The sequence below is a fragment of the Phasianus colchicus genome, chromosome 10 (assembly GCF_987193195.1).
Source record: "Phasianus colchicus chromosome 10, bPhaCol1.hap1.1, whole genome shotgun sequence".
In the NCBI taxonomy this organism is placed as follows: domain Eukaryota; kingdom Metazoa; phylum Chordata; class Aves; order Galliformes; family Phasianidae; genus Phasianus; species Phasianus colchicus.
Genome location: NC_143445.1, coordinates 6,046,222 through 6,069,443, shown reverse-complemented (window position 1 = coordinate 6,069,443; position 23,222 = coordinate 6,046,222). Strand labels below are relative to the sequence as shown.

Genomic DNA, 23,222 nt, shown 5'->3' with positions numbered 1-23,222 from the left:
GCCTCAAGCGTTCATCAGGAGGCTAAAACAATTACATCAACCAACTGTCAACAGCAATTCGTATCAGGAGGCAGTGCTGCCCTGGTTAATGCTGCCACCGCCCTTCTCATCACATCCTTCAGTGCACTTCAACACAGCTCTTGCTGTTCATCCTCACCCAGCACCTGCCCCGAGAGGCACCCATTAAGGACAGCCTCTGGGCACTTGCCAGCACAAACCCTCACCTCCCCACTGCAGCTGAAAGGTTTCCCTCAGTTGTTCCTGAATAATGTATTAAAGGGTTATCTGTCTACTTGTTTCAGAGGATGAAGGCTACTTCCAGCTTAGTACAGGCCAAAGGGACCTGATCCAGCTGATAACTTACAAACACACTGAAGTACTGAAGCCTGCAAGCAATTTCTACAGGAGGGAGCAATCATACATACTCCTCCTGCAGTGAGTTAAGCGCAGTGTGAATCTTCACAGAGTCCCAAACAATAAGCAGTGAACAAAGTGGGGCTGCAGCCACAGGAGAATTTTCTGCCAAGCATAAAACCCAGAACTGAAGGCTGGACAGACCCTGATGCTGCTTCCTTAAAGATACAAAGTGCTTTAGTATCGACTCTCACTTCTTTACAATCACAGTACAAGACCGATGCTTCAGCATTTGTTACTCACTGCACTGACTTCAGATCAATGACCACAAGCAAGAAACAGAGTCAGAGGAGACCTCTGAAGACTGCCCAGGGCCACTGAGTGCTGGGTCAACTAGAGCAGATTGCTCAGAATTGTGTTTCAGTGGTTTTTTTTTTTCCCTTTTGTGCTTTAGTTGTGTTGTTGGTTTTTTGGTTTGGTTTTTTTTTTTTTTGCTGTTTTTGTTACTTCCTTCTCTGTAGGAGTTTCTCCAAATAAAAAGTTTCTGCCTGTTGAGCGTGCAATGAGCACATAACATTACTCAACCCATCCCACACCCTCTCAAGAAACAAACATTTGAGGTGCCAAACCTCTTCCTGGTATTCAGTATTAGTTCTACTTTCTGGTGAGCTCAACACAACCATGAAAGTTAAAAGGACTCAGTATTAAGGAACTACCTGCACAGAAGTCACATCCTCTCAACTCAGTCCAATCCTTTGCACTCCCCCTTGGGGCTTACCCATTTGGCTAAATATTTTTACTTACTGTTTTCCTGCTGAGGAAGAGCAGTGTTATACCATAATCAAATCTTTACAAGGTCGCAGAGTTAAGACTGCAGCTGTTTTCTAGCACAATCCTTTTCATTTCTGAGAAACTGCTGTTGCTATCAGTGGTTGCTCATGGGAGCAGGCATGCCCAAAGGCTAACACTCACAGGCACTGTCACCTACAGCATCATAAGGAAGCTTACGATGCGCAGCGTACACGCTCAGAGAGGAGAAGAGTATCTCATCATTATTCCCATCTCCTCCTAGCCTGTACTGGTATCAAAGAACTGCAAGGATAGATTCCAGCTTATTTTAAATACCTCCGTGGCTCCAGCAGAGTAAGAGCATGACACCAGGTCTCTTCTGTTCAGTGCAAGTTAGAAAACGGTATTGCTTGATTTTATCTTAGTAGAAAAATACCAACCTATCTCTGGTCCCAGGTGAGACGATTTCAGAGAGCCTGCAGAGGACACAACAGCACAGCGACCCAGGCGGCCCACTGTTTCATTGAGGCTTTTCTCTGGCAGGTAGTGCTGCCATTCTGAGGAATTAAACGGGCCGTCTGATCCCTGTATCATGGTCACATTCACCCTGTCCCGCAGCTGGCACAGCAGCTTCTCTGGGCTGAGTTTAGCAGCATTCATCTTCCCATTGTAAGTCACGTTGTACTTGTTCATGGACAGGTAGTTCTTCCTGACCTTCTGCAGCCTGGGTATGAGGTTTCTGGATGAGCTGTCCTTATCCCATACCTTCACATGGTCTGCTGCTTTCCTGGACTTCTCCACTACTCCAGAGGTGATGCCTTTTACTTTATTTTGGTTGTTGGGCAAAACTTTAGGCATCTGACCCATTTCACCAGCAGCTTCGTGGAAGAGGCCCTGTGATTTAAGTAGGTTCCATTTTTCCAAAGTCCTGTGAACCTGTGTATCATCATTCTTGAAAGGAACATAGTAGCTTCCTTTTGTCTCTTTCCACAGGCAAACTGTCAGAGCTATCAGTATCACCACGAGAACACACATAAATTTTTTCAGCACATTGATGTGAACCATAGTGTATGTTGCATCCAAATGGGACAGTGAGCACAGGGCAGGAAGCTGGTCCTGGGGAAGAGAACATCTCAGTCAAAGGTGTGTGCACATCCACACATGCCTATGAAATCACAGGCAGCAGTGTGAGGCAGTGGGTGGGGAGAGAGAGAACGCAGGGGCAATTTTAACACCTCAAACCATTGAAAGATCTCATTTCAAAAGTTCACCACCTCAAATGTCAAACAAATAAGACTTGAAGTGGCTATTAACCATCACGTGTTGTGTAGCAGTGACCGGGGGCTGCCGTCACTGAAACATGTTTAACACAGCTGTAGAAGCACAGCAGCAGGAATGTAGGTCTCCATTTTGCTTTCCTTCACCTCCCATCCCAATCAGCCAATATGTAAATCCCACCAGCAGCATTTCCAGAACTGAGCTGTCACTTCATTACAAGCCTGAACACTAATGAAGCACATAACGAGGCACATAACCGTGCAGAAAAAAACTGAATTCATGAGCACCAGGAGTTTCATCAATTGACATCTAGCAACTACACAGGGAACTTCTGCAAACCCTCAGTGGGCTGAGCATGCTCCTGGTGGGAAACCAGCTGCTGGGATCCAATTAAGCCACAGCATGGCTGTGTTCACAAACGCTCTTTGATAAATGTTATTCAAGGTATGTTATCCTTACAGGTAATAAAGCTAGATCCTGTTGTACAGCACTGCCCATCCCCTTATGCAGCTCCTTGTATGAGCAGTCACCTCCAGCTCCCACCAGCTGTGCTATAAAAGGGAGCACTCCAACAGCAGGTGGCTTTCAGACGACTTTGCCTTCATGTCTTTTCTACAAAACCATATTCCCCAATGAAACAGTTTTACACAAACCACCTCCCAGTGCACCTCAGGAGATCATTATCTGTCCTAGCACGGCACCAGCAGCAATTCCCTCCACAGACAGCTTGCTGACACCAAGCTATGCTGAGCTGTGACGTATCAGAAGCCACCAACTACCGACATCCTACCTGTTGGACAAAACAGTGGCTCTTCCACTCAAGTCATTTTTGACTGTTGGCAGATTTTTGTCCAGGATTTAAAGCAGGATATCTCCAAATACAACAGATGCACGAGGTGCTGAAGAGATTCGAGAAACACCTGCAAAATAAATAAATAAATAAATAAATAAATAAGAAATGAAACTATCATGGAAGAACCTCGTGGTTTGGAGATGAACGTGCATTTCCTCAGATAAGTGCAGCAGTCCCATAGAAGCTGTTATCCAGGCACAAAAGGTCAGCAGCAGAAACATTAATAACACATCAGCTTTGTAAAAGCTTACGTGTCCATTCTCTCAGCGAAGTAAAAACCCCAGTGCTGATGGTTAATGTGTGCAATGAGCGCTGCTAAGAGAAAAGGAGATGAAAAAACTTAACTTTTCCCAAGAAACCATCTTATCAATTGCTCTTCAGCAAGTCAGGTGCTCCTCCTCAAGCACGGCTGCAGACGACTCCTGGCCTTTTTGGAGCAAGAAAGAGCAAGTAGTATGAAAAGTCACTTTACAACATATTACCTTATGCACAGGCCCTCACAAAATACTGTCTAGACAAATCTTTTGGCCTCATAGCTTCATTCTAACCAAGGAAACACAGCAAGAGAAGGCGAGATTTCACAGGGTGATATGTTTCAAGAAGTAGCTTGCTTCTGCAGAACACTGAGTCAGAACAATGCCATGTAAGCTAAATTACAGATGCTACAGTACATAGCATTAGATTCTATGCATCCTAATGCTGACTACTCATATTTTAACTCTATTAAGAAACTGTGAGAAACTCAGTGATTTCACACAGAGCAGCCCACAGTCGGTGGGCATCCTTCTACCCCCCTCTGCATGCAGTTCTGCTGCAGACAGCAGTGCTTTCAGAATCTATATATAGAGAGAAACAGAAACCCCCAAATGGAGCCGTGCAGTACCAACCAGCTCACAGCAAAGTTCCCAGACTCCTTCCGCCTCCCTTCCAGCACACACTGGGCAGACTCCTAGCCAGACTTCATTCACTTTCTGCTTCTTGACACATGGTGAGGGGCTGACTTCCAGGAACCTTCAGATGTAGGCAATAGCAGCACGTCTCAGCACTGCCAGCTTGTGTTCCCTACAGTGAGGAGCACTCAGAGTAGCCTAAAAATTTACATTCTGTGCTTCACACAATGCAATCCCCACCCTGACAACTGTGCACACCGCTGCAGTAGGAAAGTGATTTTGCTTTGACTTGTAAGCAAAGAGGCTGGTTTTTTTATCAAGGGGAAAGGCAGCTTGTTCTCAAGGACAGCACCCACAGGCGGGCAGAACCTGACTGCTCTGGCATCCCAGAGGCTTTCATCCCTGCAGGGAGCTGCAGCCCAGTCTGGCCCAGAACCCCAGCTCAGGGTGCTGGTGCCTGCTGAATGGTACAAAACAGCTGCCCCAGTGGGTAGAGAGGACAGCTGGCAATCTGCATTTCCATGACCCACAGCAGATTTACCCTACAAATGCTTACCACAGCAGCCGCTGTGTAAGACATAATAGCCTGGCAAGCTCTTATCTGTTTTCTGCAGTGATCAGTAAAAGGCTTAGGGATCAGCCCACAAGGATGCCCCAGCACGCATATTCCGGCCATGCAACCCTGCAGCATCACAACTGGATTGGTTCTCCTCCCAGGCCCATTCACCTACATCCCTTAGGGCCACATTCCAAAGCCCCAGCTCTGTGCTGTCTGCAATGACTTCAGGCCATGTTGCAAGTGGGGCTGACTCAAAGCTGTCCCGTGGCAATAAGCCAAAACCACAGAGCTTTATGCCACCTCTGCATCCTTGGCTGTTGTGCTGCCCAGCTGCCTGGGACTGCTGGCTCTCTGTGGTTTTGCAGTTCTCCCTCTGGTCCCAGCAGCCCTCAGGATACATGCCTTGCCATTCCCCTCCTCCTCAGATCAGTTACTGCAGGAGAACAGCAGGTATCTAGGAGTGATATTAGCTTGTGGGAGCCCTGTGGTGTTGTGCAATCTGACACCTTGCTTCCTACCTGCCAGGCAATTCCTAATCCAGCACAGGAACTTTCTTACCCCATGACAGCTTAGGGTTTTCCCAAGGCTCACCAAACACTTGAAAACTCAAGCACGCTGCTTCCCTTTCGATGGGCTTGCTAACTTCTTAAAACAAGAAAAGAGGAAAAAGGCAAACAGATCTGAAATGAGATCCTCTTCTGCAAACAGAGGATGAGATGGAGGTACAGAGCAGGACTCCTTCCACTCAAAACAAAGTGATACTCCCAAGGAAACTGAAAAGGGGAAAAAAACAAAAGGATTTGAGAAGTTATCTAAAATTCCCATCTGTTCTTAAAATCTCCTGTTCCTGTCCTGGGGAAAGAGATTATCAAGACTATAATTGTAAATAAGCTGTGACTGAGTCATTTTGTAATGGAAGAAACCATATTTTTTAATAGACTCAAGACATCAGGTGAAAGCTGATAATACATTAATGAAAGTGAACACTCTGTTCCTCCAGAGCTGTTTCAGGTTCTCTCTGACACTGTGTCCAACCTGGCCCGTTAATTCAGCTGCATATATTTCCGTTTTGTAATTAGATAAACAGAGTAGACTCACAGCAATTCCTTGCTTTTTCTCAAAACATCACTGTGCTGTGAAAATAAAACAGCTGTTGAGCCATGCGCTGAAGTAAGCACTTCCAAAGTCAACACATGCAACAAAAGAGAAAAAAAAAAAAAAAAAAAAAAAGTGAAGAATGAGCAGAAGTGTTTTTAAGTGAGGAACGTGGTTAAATTTCAGACGACACATGAAGAAGCCACACAGTCTGGGAGTAAGCTGGGAACACCATGCTTATCTCAGCAAGGCACACACCTTGCTTGCTGGGCTGCCCATGAACACAGGGATAAGTTGTTGGCTGCTGGGACCAGCACTGCTCCACCACAACATGCTTCCTATACTGGTCACAGCTGCCTGCCTGATGTTTCTCATTCACAGTAAGGGGCAGGGAAGGGACCTGTTCTGGCCTGTGGGTAAAGCGGGGCTCTGACTGCACGTCCCCACTCAGATGCCATCTTCTGGTGGGAGATCGCTTCCAGGGATGTCCTGGTGCTCATTCTGGGAGAAGCTTTCAGAGCTCAGCATAAAACAGAAGGCAGCTCACGGTGGGCACATACTCACAGGAGTGTGCTGTGAGCAGTGCTGCCATTGATGACTTTTCCAACAGTAAAACCTCACTGCAGTAAGAGATGTGGAAAACACTGCTGGTAACAAACCTTCCCAACTTCTGAAATTGCACGTTTCATGATCAAATTAAAAAAAAAAGAGAAAGAAGGTGGGTAATGCCATGCAATAACCACCGACTCTCAAGAGTGTAGCTTTGGCCAAATCTGGAACTCTCTGACATCACAAATTCATCAGTGAGGCTTCCATCATCAGCCAGCTTTACCATAACCTTTCCCACACCAAATATTCCTCTACAAAGCTACAAAGACAAGGGTTTGAGCACTCACTTAGGACTATTTACTTTACATTACGCTTTCAAATTAAACAACAACACTTCCTCATTTTCTCCATTAATGTGTTCCTCTAGGGCATTCATCTTTCAAAATGAGGGCAGCACTTGTTTATTTTAAATTAGCAGCATGCAGCAAGCCAACACTTACTGCCTCTGCAAATATCCCCACTCACCAAGACACCTAACCAGCATTCCATGGCCCCAGGACAATAAACACGCCTTGTGCCAGGCACTGCTCAGCAGCCCCTCAGGGTAAGGCTTCCATGATGCCAGCCTCTTGCAGGTGGGTGTGATATCTCTCCATCTCTTCCAGGACCAGGCAGTCACTCTTTACAGCTTGCTCAAAGCAGAACCTAATTCAATTCAAACAAAAGGATTGGAAGGAGCATGCAGAACTGCACATCTACTGTTTCTGGGCCCGGCCCAGCGGCGCTGCTCAGATTTGGTTCTTTGCTTCCCCTGCAGAGCTCGTCACCCCGAGGCAGTGCTCATCACCACAGCTCCCCCACCATGACACCCATCACGGCCCACCAGAACATGTCATTTTCAGAGAACGAGCAAAAAGAAGTTATTGTACATGAATTTTTATTACTTCTCTAGCACACACACACACACACAGTCAAAATATTGCCTTTCAATGCAAGGAACCTGAGTATAGGAAAAGAAGTTTCCCCAGGAAGCTGCCAGCACTGAACACAAGCTATTGAGGAAACCTGCGTCCAGGTTAAGTGTCAGGGAGGAGTTGCTGTAACAGACACGCAGGAATCCAGATAGCAAAACACACCAAATGTTGTTCACTGTCAAAGCAGCAGCCAGGTTCTCAGAAGCCAAAATATTTGCAGTAGCAGATGTCAAACATGCGTTGTGCCAAGGCAAGTCAGCGAGTCACGTCCTCACGCAGCAAGCTCGTGGTCTGTCTGCCTTTGGATGCAAACACCTGCAAGCACAGCTCTACCTTGGCTTTAACCCCACACTGACATTTCAAAGATAAAATGCAGGCTGATAACGTTATAACGAACAGAAATATTCAGCAGAAATCTAAGCATCTATGTATACTTAAAGACATTTCAAGAGCTTAAAACACTCCTCCCCCCCCACACTCAAAGTTTCACACGTGTACTTACAAAACCAGAAAACATTACTGAAAGTTTCCTGATGAAGGCTTCGCTTGAAACCTCTTGGCTGTTTTTCCCAGCACCCCCATAAGCACGAGGGAGACCAAACACATTAGAGTGCTGCCCATCCAGAACTGCTGGCTGTGCCCCTGCTGAGAGCCCAGCAGCAGCCATGCTATGCACTGCACACAAATCCACCCAGCAAACGCTTCTCTCTGCTTCCTCTCCCTTCACAAATCATGGCAGCAGCCCAGTGAAGGATCATGGTGGTTATGGGGCATGACACAAAGTGATCTGAAGTCCAACCAAGTAGTTAAGGAAGGTAGACGCAGTTGCTGGAGTGAACACAACACTATGCTTGTGAAGCTGAAGTTGAAGCAACAAAGACCACTGCAGTTTTTAGCCTCCCTTTTTCCTGGAGTGAAGCACGGAGAGCACCACGACAGCCAACCTCAGCACAAATGTGGTTTTTATCAAAGCCAGGTAGCGACTTGCAGGCATGGAGGAAGAGCTTTAAACAGATCGATCCAACAGAAACATGGGTTGCTCCCTGAAGCAACAAAGGAGGCCCAGACATTCCTGCATCCCTGCACACAGTGCTGGCTCAGCACTGGGTTCAGCACAGTGTTGTTGCAAGCTGACAGCTCTCGTGTGACCCAGAGCTCCCAGAGACAGGGAAGGCACCCACCCAGCCCCAGGTGAGCCAGGAGGAGGGATGGGGCACCAAGGTGAGCTTTAGCCAAAGCCTGACTCCTTCACAGCCAGATGAGAATGCAGCCTCCCAAGAGCAGGCTGCACAAACACACAGCACTCTCCCCTCCCCTTGGTGCCACCTGGCCATGAAGAAGCCAGACTTCTTTCTGCACAGCAACTCCCCCAGATAAAGAAGTCAGGCATCTTTTGTGCACAGGACATTCAGTGCTACCAGTTACGACACTCACTTTGCTCCTGACCCCCACCTTGCTTTCTGAGCAAACTGCCAACAACAGAGCACCCCTCCAGTTGGTAACAGCTGGAAGAACAGCTGCTGTTGGCCTGAGGTGAGTACACACACAGCAGCATTAATATGCAGTTTGCACCCCGAGAGAAAGCCATGTTTATCTCTACAGCAATTTCTACTTCTGTAACATCACAGATCAGTTCTGTTTAAATACAGTGTTAGCCTCTTGGCCTATCACTGGTTTTGTCCTTAGGTCAGCTATCTCATTGCACTGCCAGGATTGACAGCATCTTCTTCACTGAGTGAATCCTAAAAGGAAACGAGCACACAAAAACATACATGCAGCACGGGGAGTGGCTGATCCTTGCACTTCTGTTGGCATCCTATGCCATGAACTGCAGTCAGCCAAGTTGCTGGAGCACTGAGGATGTGAGGCCATCCTGGAGAGCTTCTCCTTGCCTTCCAGTCATCTTGAACCTGTTTGATTTGAAACTGCTTCCTAGCAAGTGTGGGAGTGATCAGCAAGGCAGCTTCAGGAATGTGCTCCTGATCCAAAGGACTGCACTGCAGCAGGAGGCCCTGCCCTTAGCATTAACCAATTCACGGTGCATCACTCTCATCCAGGAAGCCAAGCCTCAGAAACCACACAGTTACTTAAAGTTGCCATGCCACGACCCAAATAGAGGAGGCCAAAGCATTTCAGTGAGGCTTCCCCCCATCTCTAAGAAAGGAGACTGAAATTCAGCATCAAACAGGCAACATTCAGACAAACCAGACTTTCACCAATCACAGAGAACGTGCAGAACACTGCAAAGCTCACCCCTTAGACTGGGCAGCAAACACTATCCACAGATCTCTCTTGCAACAAAATGCCTTAATGGCTTGCACAGATAAGTAAACATGCTAAAATCATCTCAGAAGCAGACATATATGCTTATCTGCAGATTAGAAACCTGGATTACCTTCACCTGCAAGCAAAATCCAAACGAGCTCTTGCACCACAGGCTACCACAGCTGCTACAACTCACAGGAAGTCTGCAGGGTCTGGCTGCTTTCAGGCAAGAGCTGCTGTTTTCACACTGCTGTCATCTCGTACCCAGCAACTTCCCACACGGTGCTCGAGCCTGCAAGGCAGATCTCATGTCACCTCCAGCCTCCGTCCAACCAATCTGAAGCAAGGCAGATTCTCCCTGTCGCTTAACATTTGAGCTCAGCTCAAAAGCGGAAAGCACTGGGCTTAAAGTTCACCCAACTTCAAACAAGGCTGACTTTGATCTAGCTCAGACCAAGCTTTAGGTTAAAGTTACTCATTTATTTTATTTAAACAAACCTGCCTCCTTTTACTCGATTTTAAGGGGCAGCCCCTATCCCCATTTCCCAGCTGAGGACAGGCAGCCAGGAGGTATGGAAAAAGCAGGAGTTCAGGCCCACAGCTAGAGAGCAAAATGCAGCCCCCATGTGCTGCCTTCCAGGCTGAGGGGCTCTGAGTGGGCCCAAGGAAGCAGCCCAAGTGCTCACTTGCTTTCTAGCCAAGGCAGCCCTTCCAGCAGTGACTGTGTGGGAAATAAGAAAATCCAAATTATTTAGAATGCTAGCATAGTCAGCTGAACCTAGCTGACCCTTCATCTCCATGAACCCAAGTCCTCCTGAGGAAGGGATCCTTCCCAGCAGTGTACTCCTGCTCCTTCCCACAACTTTCCCCCTTCCAGCTTGTCAGCATGGGATCCATGGTTCCACCACACTATGCCTGAGCTTGCCAGGAGATCTGACGGCACACAGCAGTGGCCATCGTGGGGTTCTAGCAGATCTCTGGTGCAGGACTGATTTCCAACACAGGCAAGAGAACCAAAAGTCAACTCTAAACACAGTCTGCTGCATTTGGGTATGAGTACAAGCAAGATGAGCATACAGACACACAGCTGCCTCCCCTGCCATATCATTTACGTGAGCTCCTCTTTTCTCTTCCATCCCACCCTTCTGCAAGCCGCAGCCTTTCTTCCTACCCTTGGCCAATCACACCATATGACCCTCATTGTCTCCTCTCTTTTAGGGGAAGCTGCATCATTGCAACACGAGAGCTAACAAAAGCTAGTAAAAAGCCAAACAGAGTCCTCTACAACTATTTTGAGATTATTCATTTGCATTTCAGTGATCTTTTCCCCCCACCTCCAAGATTCAGGTCAATTCAGCTAAGTTTCTTCTGCTCCCACTGAAATGTGTGTATATCTCTATCTAGGATATATTACAAATATGAATACTTACATACTTATGTTCTTACATCCCCACTGATCACTGAATTAGAAAAGAATGTATTCAGGATACAAAAAGAAACTGATGCAAATGGGATAAAGGCTTTTTAGAAAGCTGACCACCATGCTTAGAGACCACAACGGTGTGTCATCGAGGGAAATGACTACTACAAGTCATCTTCTCCAACTTCTTTTTCCTCTTTCTGAAGTGTTAAATATAGAAATAGCCAGTTAAACAAAATCATTAGTTTAGAGAATTTCCTCTGAAGCCTGAACAATGATTTTCAATTTCTTCCCAAAGTACAGCAGTAACGTTATCAGCCTGTCCCAGTTTAAGTTCTTTTCAACTTGAACCACGTATGAAGTCTCAACTTAGACTGCACCTCCATAAAGCTTTATCTGTAGTCCTTCTCAAACATGACAAAGCACCAATGCTGCCAGAACAGAAAACTTCCAGTTAACCCCCCTATTCCCTTCCCAATGGGCTCTAAAAGCTCACCAAACCCCAGAGTTGTACTGCACACCAGCACAAACAAAGCACGACACCTTCCTCAGCTGCTCCAAAACCTCACGTTGTTCAGAGCTCAGCACAGAGATCACATAGTGCTCGACATATACAGCCTGCAAAGCAACCTCCATCAGACCAAGCTGGCCTTCTTCAGACTACAGTCACCTCCGGGTTTTCTTACCTGCTCCCGGCCAGTTCACTCACAGAGAAGACATGAGTTCCTTTGGAGATCTCTGCAGGGTGCAGCCAGAAGATCTGGCAGCTCAGAGGCGTGTGAGAGAAGGAAGCTGGAAGGAAGTTTCCCATGTGCTTACCTTGAGGCAGTGGGTCCCCTGCACCCTTTGAGTCAGTCAGGGCTCTGCTGCCGCCCAGAGATGAAAGCACAGCTTTCAGCACTATCTGATCAAACAAGTGCTCCAGCAACTAGTGCAGAGGCACTGGTGGTTAATGCTTAATGAAACCACTTTTCTGACTGCAGTCGTTCTTAAATGAGCTATTTTTAAGGGGTTGGGGATGCACAACACCCTCCAGAGCTGCTCCCACCAGCAGCTGGGAGGCCCTCCTGTGTCAGTGCAGTGCAGCCAAAGCAGCTCCCACCATACAGCTGTTTCTGCCAGCTTCAAGTGCGACCTATGTGGAACCAGGCACCTTCCTAACATGCCTGCATCTCCAGCACTCTCCTTCCTGGGACATCCTTCCCAAGCCTCTTCACTCTCCTTCTAGCATTGGCTTCAGACGAGGGAATGCTTAAATTTCTGGAGCTCTTACTCAGGCTGATGTGGTGGGCATTTACTCTCCTGCCTCAGTGAGATCCTTACATCCATCTCCAGACCTCCTCCTTCCCACCATGAACATCCCCTTTTAGAAGTCCTTTTCTCATCTGTTTTTTGTTTTTTTTTTTTTTTTTTGGCCAGCTTTTCTCCCATCTCTCCCAGACCTGAGGCACACAGTGCCTGTTCCAGACTCCTGCTCACCAAGATGCTGTGCATTTCAGAGCTGACATACAAGTTCCATAGGATGCTTCAAGCCAGAAGTAATGCCTGAGGTGGTCACTTTTATCCCCAGGAGCTGGCAAGTAGCTATAGCAACTGCATCTAGAAACCTGAAAAGGTGGCAAGCAAGCCACCTGCTATGCAGTGACTGGAGCAGAGTACAGCTCTAACCCACACCAACAGCACTGCTGTATTACATCTATAAATATAATAAATATACGTGCACATACATAAAACCAAATATATAAACACACACTGAAATATGTTTACACATAAGCATGTACACAAGCATTCCTTTAAACCCTGGTGTTGCATAACATTAACTAACACCACCATGACTTCAGAATAACATATGCAGAAATGAATAAGCCCAGGACTTTTGCACAGACCTCATGAATATGAGACAGCAAAAACCTTAATCGGGCAGAAGCAGGCTGGTACCAGGAGATCTTTAGATGCATGCACAAATGGCCAGCTCCAGGCTGCTCAAAACTCATAGCACTGGTGGAGCCATCCTGAAGCAAAATGGCTCAGATGGGCTGGCAGAATCAAGCACGCAGAATTAATTGCTTCATTATCGTAGGCAACACTTAATTACTCCATTATCTTACAATACTTAACTATTCCGTTATCTTATGTAATACTCTTATGCATGCATCACTCTTTAGAAGGAACAGTACTTCAGCACAGGGTCCAAGCTATTGCTCACTATGCTCAGCTGGTCCAGACACCCACCCTGTAGAACCATGCTGAAGCAAATGCAGCACACTGAGCCTTGGATCATCCTCACGTGTTGCAGTGTTCCTCCTGGCTCCAGGTAGTGCAAGGCATTGCACCCAGCAGTGGGCTGGGCTCTGTTATCCCCCCCCCCGGCCATTGCAGGGAGCCATGGGGTGGGGTGAGCTTTTGCTCATGCTTCCCTATTTCAAATGAGCCAAAAGTAGGAAAGAGAAACTGCCCTTTTCCATTTCAGATACTGACAGGCTAAACACTGCTGACAAGAGGCTTGTGCAGACCAAGTGCGCTCCTGATTTTCAAATACTCAACTCCCCCAGCAGCCTTTGCAAATTATAAGGCAGACCTCCTCATCCAAAACCATATTTAGTAAGAGGGGGTTGGGTTTGGCTGTCCAGCAGAAGGACTTCTCAGCATTTCTAAAGGAGATGAATACTTTGCCCTGGCACAAACAGGGAAGTCCCCAGTGCACTCAGTTGGTTCAGAGAACGAATACTTCTGCATTAAAAGCAAAAGCTGTGCTTTAGAGGTCAGCTTGGCCTTAGATTTCTGGTATCCTAAAGACTGGCATCCAACCAACGCCAGAATAACACTCACTTGCAAACTTACGCTTCACAGGAGCAGGCAGAGCTGCTCTGTGCTGCCAGACCTCCCCATGGAGGCCCAGTCCCACTCCCACACGTGCAGCCCTCCAAGATCCTGCTAGCTCAGGAAGCCCAAGGCCACACCCCAAGACAATTCTTTGTCCCATCAGCGGAGGATTCTCACAGAGGAACACGGAAACAAACCAAAACCAAACAAAAACCCTCGTTTCCAAAACCAGTGTTTTAGAGAAGAAATGTTCTGTGGCTGACCTGCTTTATTTGCTCCCCTTATCCACACCAGAAACCCTCTCCAGCTCTGTTTCCTCCTTGCCCCACGAATACAACAGCTGCCAAAGATGTCCAAGGCAGCATGCCGTGCCCTTCCTCTTTCCCACTCATCTGTCTCCAGCAGAGGATTCCCAGTGCTGCTGGTGCACTCCAGGTCCCCATAGCCCTGTGCCAACAACCCTGGCAGCAGCACAGTGCTGCCTGCCCCACTCACAGCCACCCCGCAGCCCCTGGCAGGCTGAGCAGCTCCAGCACTGCAGCTCTTCGGTTTGCAATGCTAAAGGTAACACAACACTGAGAGGCACAAGCACTCCTGGCAGGAAGGAAAGAAAGAGGGGGTGCATTTTCCGTGTTAAAAATGCAGGTTTTACACAGAGGAGGGAAGATTAGCATGTTTCCAGTGACAGAGGAAGCGGGGAGGGGGCAGAGCCCCTCTCATCTGGCATTCCCGATACCAGGAAATTAAGGATTGAAAAAAGCAGCTGGACAATGAAATCCTCTCAAACTCTCTTCATGCATGAGAACAGGCACAAATCCAACACCATAGCTGCGGCCACCTCTGAAAATTCCCTTACCAAGTTTGCTTTCCTTTGTTTTTCCCTTGTACAGGAGAATGTGATGTTAAATAAAGAGCCCAACCAAACACTCCCCTCAGAGCTCCTGGCACCAGAACCTTCCTGGTCAGGATACCCAAAGCCTTGCTGCAACCAGAAAGCTAAATGGTGTACACTAATTGTATGCCAAAGGGTAGCCCATTCACACAATTGTGGGACTAATGAGGTCCCACATTAAAGCACAGGGCTCTAGGAATATTCTCTATGCGGTACAGACGTTTTGGACTAGCTAATCATTCAGGGAAACAGTTAATGAATGCTTGCAGAGGTGTGATAAGGTCGGGCTGTCAGTGGGAGAGACGGTGAGGGGAAAAGTGTAGGAGTGGCAGCAGTGAAAGCACAGATATGCCCAGGCACAGCCAACGGAGGTCAGCTGTGAACCCAGCTGGGTAAAATTCTCTGACCCAGCAACACAGGCAGCATCCCCAAGGATTCCTGGGGAAAATCCTAACCAGAATGAGCCCCTGCACACGCACAGGAGTTTCGTTCAAGTCAGAATAACCAACTGGAGCTTAGACATTTATCTCTGAGGCTTAGCTAGTACATATTAATATCCACAAAAGCTCCCACAAGAAGCAGAAACAGTGGTTTTTTTGCTTTGCAAGAAGTATAGGATAGCTGCAACAGGAAGAGCAGAGAGCCCTCCCAGCTCTCCTCACCCCCCTCCCAACTCCTCACGCAACATGAGGCAGTCCCAGTGCAAACAGGGGCTTCAAATACATGTGACCTTACTGCACTGACAGCAGCCACGCTCCCACTGCCAGGCCTGCGCAAGCAAGAACAGGGGTAGGGAAGGGAAGAGACTTGACCATCACCTGCATCTCCAGGATCCTTCGCTGTCCTCAGCAGCTCCTGTCAAACTCTTCCAGTCACAAAGGGGTGGACGTCCAGATGAGCCACTGCCACATCCGTGCCATGCAAGCAGCTCTTCATGCCCTCATCTCACTTCTAATCGAGCTTGCTGGCCTAGGAAAGAAATTAAGGAGACCACATGAGACAGTCACATCAGCCAAATGTGCTAATCAGAAATCAGATAGGCTAATCAAAAAATACGGAGTGGTGAAAGCAGTGACTGAGCTGCCAGCACCTTTAAACATGAGTTGTGCTTGAGTAAAACTGCACACACAGTCCAAATAGCAATCAGTGAAACTTTCCTGAGGATCAAATCTGCTGGTCATGAGCTGTGGGCTGCAGAACAGCTCAGAGTCCAACACCAGGACGTGAGGTCAGAGCTCCTGACACAAAGGTGTGGGCAGATGAAACCACACATGGGGCTGAACTGTGGGCTCCTAAGGAAGTCTCAGAACCACAGCCCCTATAAAGCCCCATGTAAATGAGGGCTCCCTTCCTCCTGGACTGCCCATAGACACGGTGTAGTGGAGCAGCAATGCATAGCACATATCCCACAGACCTGACCAGAAGCAGAGCACAGAACAGCCTTTACAGAGTTCATTTTTCTAACCTCTCCCCTACATCTAGCAGAAACACAGTGCCACTACAGCACGTGTCCCAAAATCCTCTTAAATAAGACACTAATCACAAGACTGTTTAGCAAGTCAGTGCACACAATCCTCCTGAAAAACACAGCCTCCCATAATTACGCTGCCCCAGGCAAGTTCCCAGTGCATGCACATGGCCTGGCAAGGTCTGACCCACACAGCCAGCAGCCCAGCTTCCAGCAGGGATCCCAAGTGCTCACAGGGCTCACAAATTACATTCTCCAAATGTGCATACAACTATCCACAACACCACCACCAGCACTCCAGGAATACCTGTGGTTGCTGGATGGAAAGTTACCCTTGTGCCAAGGGATATATATGGTCAGTGGGTGATGCTGGTGGTAGGCAGACAGTTGGACTAAATGATCTTAGAAGTCCTTTTCAACCTTAATGATTTGATTCTTTTACTCTTCTTTCCATAGGTCATAAATTATGTCTCCTCCACCTTTCCTCAGCTTCAATGAGTGCCCCAGGGCTGCTCTGGCAGAGGAAAACACTCCACTGTGTTCTGCTAAAAGAAATCCTGTTTGTTTATTGCTGTTGCAATTGCTTAATGTTACATCCCCAAATGCCATCACAAGTCTTTTAATACATAGGAAATGGAAAGGAAAAAGGCATCTCTACAATACTTCAAAACAAGTAATGTTTCTGGAGTGTTGTCTGCATGGAAACAGATGAGAAAAACCAAACCAAATTAATGACAGCCATGAATTTTAAAAGTATGAATTAATATGCAGCAATGACCTCGGTGTGCCCTCTCATTTCTAGCTCAGGTAAGCTTGAGTTTCATCTGTTTTCATTCACTTCCAGTGCAAACTAAGCAAAATTCAATTAAAGAGTGTTCACAACGAAACTTAACACCATTTTTTACATCAAATTTTAATTAAGGATTAGCTCTAAAATTTATATGCTTTGAATTTTTCTCCCTAGACTAAAGGATATGATTATTTATCCATTTAATTAAACAATCCACAAATATCTAATAAAATATTCATCTGACTGCACAACCATAATAGCAGGGAAAGCTCCTCAAGCCACTGCATCACAGCAGTGCTGACCCTCTGAAGGATGCTGGTGCTTTGCACAGAGAGGCGATGAAGGAGTACAAGATGAACTCCTTACCAGCAGCTCAGCCAAACCCAGAGGCTGCTGAATCCCTAACGCACTGGTTATGCATGTGAACCAATACCTTTGCCCACAGATTCCTGGAGAGAACTACTGCAGATTTTCTCCCAGGATTGAAACCACAGCAAAAGCAGAGTTGTGGGGCTGTCGTACCACCTTACCAACCAGGGCAAATGGGGAACAATGGGATTCCAGTAAGGGAGAGAGGGAAGGCAGCTACACCACACATGGCAATGAACTTGAGACTTTTCCTCAGGTGCAGACTTGAAAGAATTCCCACTGATTTTCCAGAAGGCGCTGCTAACCACGTATGAAACTGCTGAGCCACAGCCACAATACCTAAAACATTCCCAGCCAAAACCCACACTTGTAACAGAGCAAATAGTGACAGCTATAACAAGCAGCACATTAATCCACAAAAAATGAGATTCCTTCCATGCATGTCTCCAACAGCTCTTCCCCCAAAGACTCATGACCCTTGTATATGGCCGAGGGCTCAGCACAATCCACAGACATCCATACAGCATGTGGGGCCACTGCTCAAAGCCAAGCTTTGGTCGTGTTTCCAGACTCCTCAGCCCATAGGTAAACTACCCGTTTGGCCAGACTTCAAGACAGCTGAGCCAGAAAACTGCAACGATCCCTCGGTCCCCAATTTATATCATGAGCAGACAGTCTGACTAACTCATCAAGCGAGTCATTCTTCAATTAAAGTGTTCTTCCAGTAATGTTATTTCGGCTTTTCCAGCTTGGCACTCACATCTCAAATCACCCCTTCATATTACAGGCACAATAATGAATTTCAATCCCTCCTCAGCCTTAAAGAACCCCCATGACTACTGCCTTCATCCCTGCTCCTGGTTCTTCCAACCTGAACCCCAATCCATGTTCCACTTACCCCTTAGCCTTCCCTTCCTCCTCTCCACCACCCTGTGCCTCTCTAATGCACACCATTGATTCCAGCACACCTATCTCTTTTTGTTCCCTTATTTCCTTGAGTTGGTGCCTTCCTGATTCTCTGCTAAGGCTGCTGCTCCCCCAGCACAATGGGTCACTTTCAGCCCCAAAGGGTGCCAAGAGCTCTGCATCAGGAAGGAGGAAAAGCTCTGCTGACACATTAAATCCCTAGCAAATTTGCCCACTGTCAGTAAGTTACCACCTTTGCACTTGTCAGTATCAGATAAACATCTCAGCTCCCTCTCCCAAATGCTCCTCACATCTCTGTAAACATTACCTTAGCGATGCTGAAAGGCCACAAGAAAAGCTGTTAAACAGGAAACAAGGTTCAAATTTGCAGACACAATACCTGTCCTGGAAAACAGCAAGCACCTTCCAGATCCTTCTAAAACATGTGCAGTATTTCAAACCATCAGCTTATAGGAGCCTCAGTCAGGGCTTTTGTTAGTGCTGGTGGAGGGGCCAGCACCCAGCAGTTCTTCACACTGAGTCTCTGCTGGGGGAAGGAAAGCTGGGCTGGGAACTAATGTACATGTATATTGAATTGTAACCTAAAAAAAAGGCAAGCATAGTTTGAGTCTAACAACTATAATCCTGTACATTCAGATCTCTGATTTCCTTAGGGCCTCCTGCTAGCACAGCGTGTTACAGGATTACAGCTGGGTCATAAGGACAGACAAGAAATAACACACTGATTGTCCCCCCTGAGACCAAAGTAAAGTCTTGGAGTTATGCAGAACTGTAGCCAGGGAAGAAAAATAAAAATCCAGAAGAAACAACCAAGAAGCAGGACATCCCAGCTTAGTTTTCACAGGAACATGCCTGAAGTTTCGATCTTGATTGTCAGTGCAAGTCACAGCATGAAGATATCTTCTCTAATCAATCAAAGAACATTTCAAATAGGATTCAAGTTTGCCAAGGACCTGGAGGACCCTTGGAAACCTCGTGATTTATGTATTTCTTGGTTTATTTTTACAATGTAATTGTTAATGGGCTGCTCTGTGCCCAAGCCACTCTGTTCAGCAGGCACGGGGTGTTCTGCACTGCCCTTCAGCCAGCACTGCTTCCTGACAGCTCTGTCCTGCAAATGAATCCAGAAAACCCCTTTTCACTCCAGCATTGCAAGTTAAACAGTGTTTCAAGATAAAAGCAGCCCTGAGAGCTCTCATATGCAGGGAGAAAACAATGACCATGGACCAATTCCAGTCCCCAGGAGAGCCATCTCAGTAAGCAGCTGTCATTGCTGCAAGATTGCCGTGACAATTTCTATTGTCACTCCATCCCTCTGCATTGTCATCACGCTTCCTATAGGCCACGAACTCTGTCAGTGCACACAAGGTACCTGCAGAAAATCTGCACTGATCTGAACCCCTCTGATTTGCTAACCAGCAGATGCAGCGTTAAAACGGTACAGAAGAAAAGCCAGAATGCAGAACACATAATGCTCTATCCATTTTTCTACAAAGTTTTACAGCTGAAAACACAAACTGCTCCACTCACCATAAGCAGGAACAGATGTACAGTTTATGACAGGAGACACTGTTTGTTTCCAGCTTCTCCGAGGGTCAGGAGCCTCAGCCACACCCAGGGCTGCAGGACACGGACACACACCAGTACCAGGGAGCTGCTAAGAGCACATCTGCACACAAGGTGCACGTGGCAGCCTGGACTCAAACCCTGGACTCAAACTGTGCACAGCCCAGACGCTTTGTGCCCCAGGGGAGGGACTGAGTGTTGCAGAAGACCTGTACCCACCAAGCCAGCAGGCATCAGGTAGAGATCACCTTGGAGATGCCACCCCCCCCCCACACACACAGAAGCTGTGCTGGGCATTTGCACAGGCAACAGGACCAAGGCAGCATCGCTCGGCTCAGCATCCAGCAGCTGCCAGGTCCTGCTCAGAGGCAATGCTCCAGGCAAGGGCACCCAGGGCACAGGAGCAAAAGGGACAAAGTGTAGTCTCCCTGCCCATCAACATCCTGCTGGCATGAGGGGGGATAGGGATAGTCTGTACAATTTCTATTTTAAACGAATATCTCACAAAAAGCCCTTTTTCACAAGGACACAGGAATGAGCAACTTTTTTTTTTTTCTTTTTTGAGAAAAGAGGTTCTGATAACTCGTGAGCAGCAGATCATGAGCAAATATTTAGCATCATCTGACAGCGTGTTGGCAGGGCTGTGCCTTCAGACACCCAACACGAGGCACAAGCACAGCAGGAACTTGCCAGGCGCTGCCAAGGGATGGGCAGACCTGAGCCCAGAGAGTGGCACCACCCAGGACCTGCAGAGACAAAGTCCCAGAGGACAGAGCTTCCACAGGCTGGAGATGCTCAGCTATGCATTCCTACACATGAGCTCCTAGGAGCCAAGTTCTACATGATACCCTGTGTCTGCAGATGAAAACATCATTATCTGTTGGACTCAATGATCCTTATGGGTCTCTTCCTACTTGGGACATTCTGTGATTCCACGTGCACACTCCAAAGGAGCTTTCCCAAAGCTGGCATCCATAAACACAACTGGAGAATCGTGTGCAGGCTACTGGCACAGGGTGGGAAGCCCATACACAGACACCTCTTCCTGTTATTGGCAGTTCCGTAAACTACAGAGCTGAAATTATCATAAAAGATAACAATGCGCTTAAGCATAACCTTAAGGCAGGAATTGATGCAGCACCATTGCTGGACATGATGGTCCCATCCAACTCAATGCATAATTCTGTGATTCACACCTCACTGGAGGTTGAGTGTGGCTAAGAAAGTCAATGAACCTGAATTTTATCTATAAACAGTGCCTGAAGTAAGTTTTTCCAAGGTTTTTAATTACACAGTGAGCACATCTGATAACAGTGACTCCCGCTGGCTAGATATCTAAGAGCACTTCAAACTGAAAGCACCTCCTTTCATGTCCTACATCTTTAATCAGCGCAATTATAACTAAAGGAGCATTCAAAGGCACCATTTACAACTCACACACCCCAGGCACATTGCTGAGCAGCACCAACTCCAGGCACACCTGAAGCAGTGAAGAATTCACCTCCAACGTTCTCTGAACACAGAATGATCTCTGGTGCAGAGTTCCTTCCCATGCTCAGAAACGTCATCCCTCCTGAACTCCAGAAGGGGGATGAAGGTGAGCAACTGAAGGAAGGCTGTGTTAGGACAGACCGATTCATAACGCTCTTTGGTTGCTAATCCTTTGCAGAACTGTGATTTGCATACTTCCAGCAAAGCCAACGGCTACGAAAGAAGCCAACGCATGTCATACAGCATCATCAAAGCAATACTGTCAGATCTTTCGTTGTCATCTTTACAAATGCCGAACTGAGAACAGGGAAATGACATTTTCCCCCGGGGCTGCACGTGCTGCTCAGCTCTTCCGTAAGGAGGAAGGAGGACCGTGACCCCGCTGCGCCATCCCTCCCTGACACAGCTGCCGGTGCTCCGGGTCGGCGGCCCATGAGAGCAGCGGGACGCATCTCGAGCACCACAGAGCACGGAGGGCAGCTCCAGGTGGGCTCCGGCTCTGCGTCCTCAGCACTAAAGACGCAGCCAAAGCTCTGGAGCATCACCAGCTGCATCCCCTCTGCCGTTAATTACCGCACCCTCGGCAGCCTCATTCTGGGACTCGTCCTCACATTCATTTCCAGCCCCCACAGTACAGAACTGTCAGCGACCGCCACAAACTCACATATTTACCTATTCCGACCGCAGAAAAATTTGTCTTCGGCCAACGATAACGCACCTCCGTACCCGCGACGCGTTATCGGAGCCTCGCAGACACAAGCTCGCCTGCACGGAGACCAAGCAGGTGGAAGAGATGGCCGCACGTTCCTCCCTGAGCACACGGCACCGCCACCGCTCCCGGACCCGAACTTACGGACCTGCCACCGAGAGCGGCACTTCTTTGTCCCGCTCCGCCGCGCCTCATCGATAGCACGGCCTCGGAAGGACGCGCCAGCGAGCGGCATCGCCGAGAACGCATCGCTCTCCCTCCCCGCGGTCCCGCCCGTCTCCGGCCATCGCACCGGCTCCCCTCCCTCAGTACTCACGGGGCCGCACTCCGTTCGGCAGCGGCCCGGCGCTCACGGGGGCGGGGCGCGCTCCTCCCCGCGATGCAAGCACGCACCCGGGCCGGCGGGCACTGCGGGGCCGCGCGCTGCCGGCGGCGGTACTGCAACCCCCCCGGTATTGCAACCCCCCCCCCCGGTACTGCCCCCGCCCTCCCGGCACCTGCACCTGCACCGCCCCTTTGTTGCCGCCGCGCATCGCCAGGTCCCCGTGCCGCGCAGGGAGTGGTGCTCGGGCAAAGCGATGTGCTGGCACGGGGGCCCTGGCGGGCCGGGATGCTGGGGGGGGATGTTTCCCATCCTCCCCCAGAAATGTCTTTGTGGCTACGACGCCGTTCCCTGCCCACATGCCTTTGGAGGAGCAAAAGTGATCTTGCCCGTGAGCTTGCCCGTATCATAAACGCAGAGAACGTTGGCAGAGCTGCCGCCCCTTCTGAGCACGCAGGCACCAAGTCCCGCTTGCAAAGCGCACCGTGTCCTGCCAAGCCACAGCCCTGCAGCGCCGACCCAGCTTCAACCTCCGTGCCAGACCCACGGGACCTGGTGCCGGGCTGAGTTTGCTAAGTCCCTGTCGGGAAGCCCGGGTCGGAATCCGTGCACTCCTTGCTGCGCCACTCGTGGACCCTCGGCCACCCCGCAGCCCCCGGGGTGGCCCCCGGTAGCGCAGCTGGCACACGGCCGGCACGCTGCATGCCCCCGCCTCCTGGCACCGTTCAGCCCCCCTTCCGCTGCTCCCAGACTCCCACCCCACGCTGCCAGAGGAAGGAAGGGGACCACCCACGGAAAAGCGAAGCCTTCCCCCGGCTCTGGAAGCGTTACAGAACGGG

At 48.5% G+C, this 23,222-nt stretch overlaps 1 protein-coding gene across 23 annotated transcripts in view; it reads right to left on the bottom strand.

Moving 5' to 3' along the window:
- ST6GAL1 (ST6 beta-galactoside alpha-2,6-sialyltransferase 1) overlaps positions 1–23,222 on the bottom strand; it is a 32,424-nt gene that overhangs the window by 8,261 nt on the left and 941 nt on the right. For 3 of the 23 annotated variants that reach the window (XM_090147154.1, XM_090147153.1, XM_090147159.1), the window contains exons 2-5: positions 15,560–15,710; positions 9,737–9,898; positions 3,212–3,341; positions 1,584–2,259 (exon numbers count right to left, since the gene is read on the bottom strand). In XM_090147154.1, the coding sequence (XP_090003280.1) occupies positions 1,584–2,208 (625 nt within the window). In that variant the 5' untranslated portion in view covers positions 2,209–2,259; positions 3,212–3,341; positions 9,737–9,898; positions 15,560–15,710. The other 20 variants (XM_090147143.1, XM_090147144.1, XM_090147149.1 and 17 more) reach the window with 20 other exon arrangements.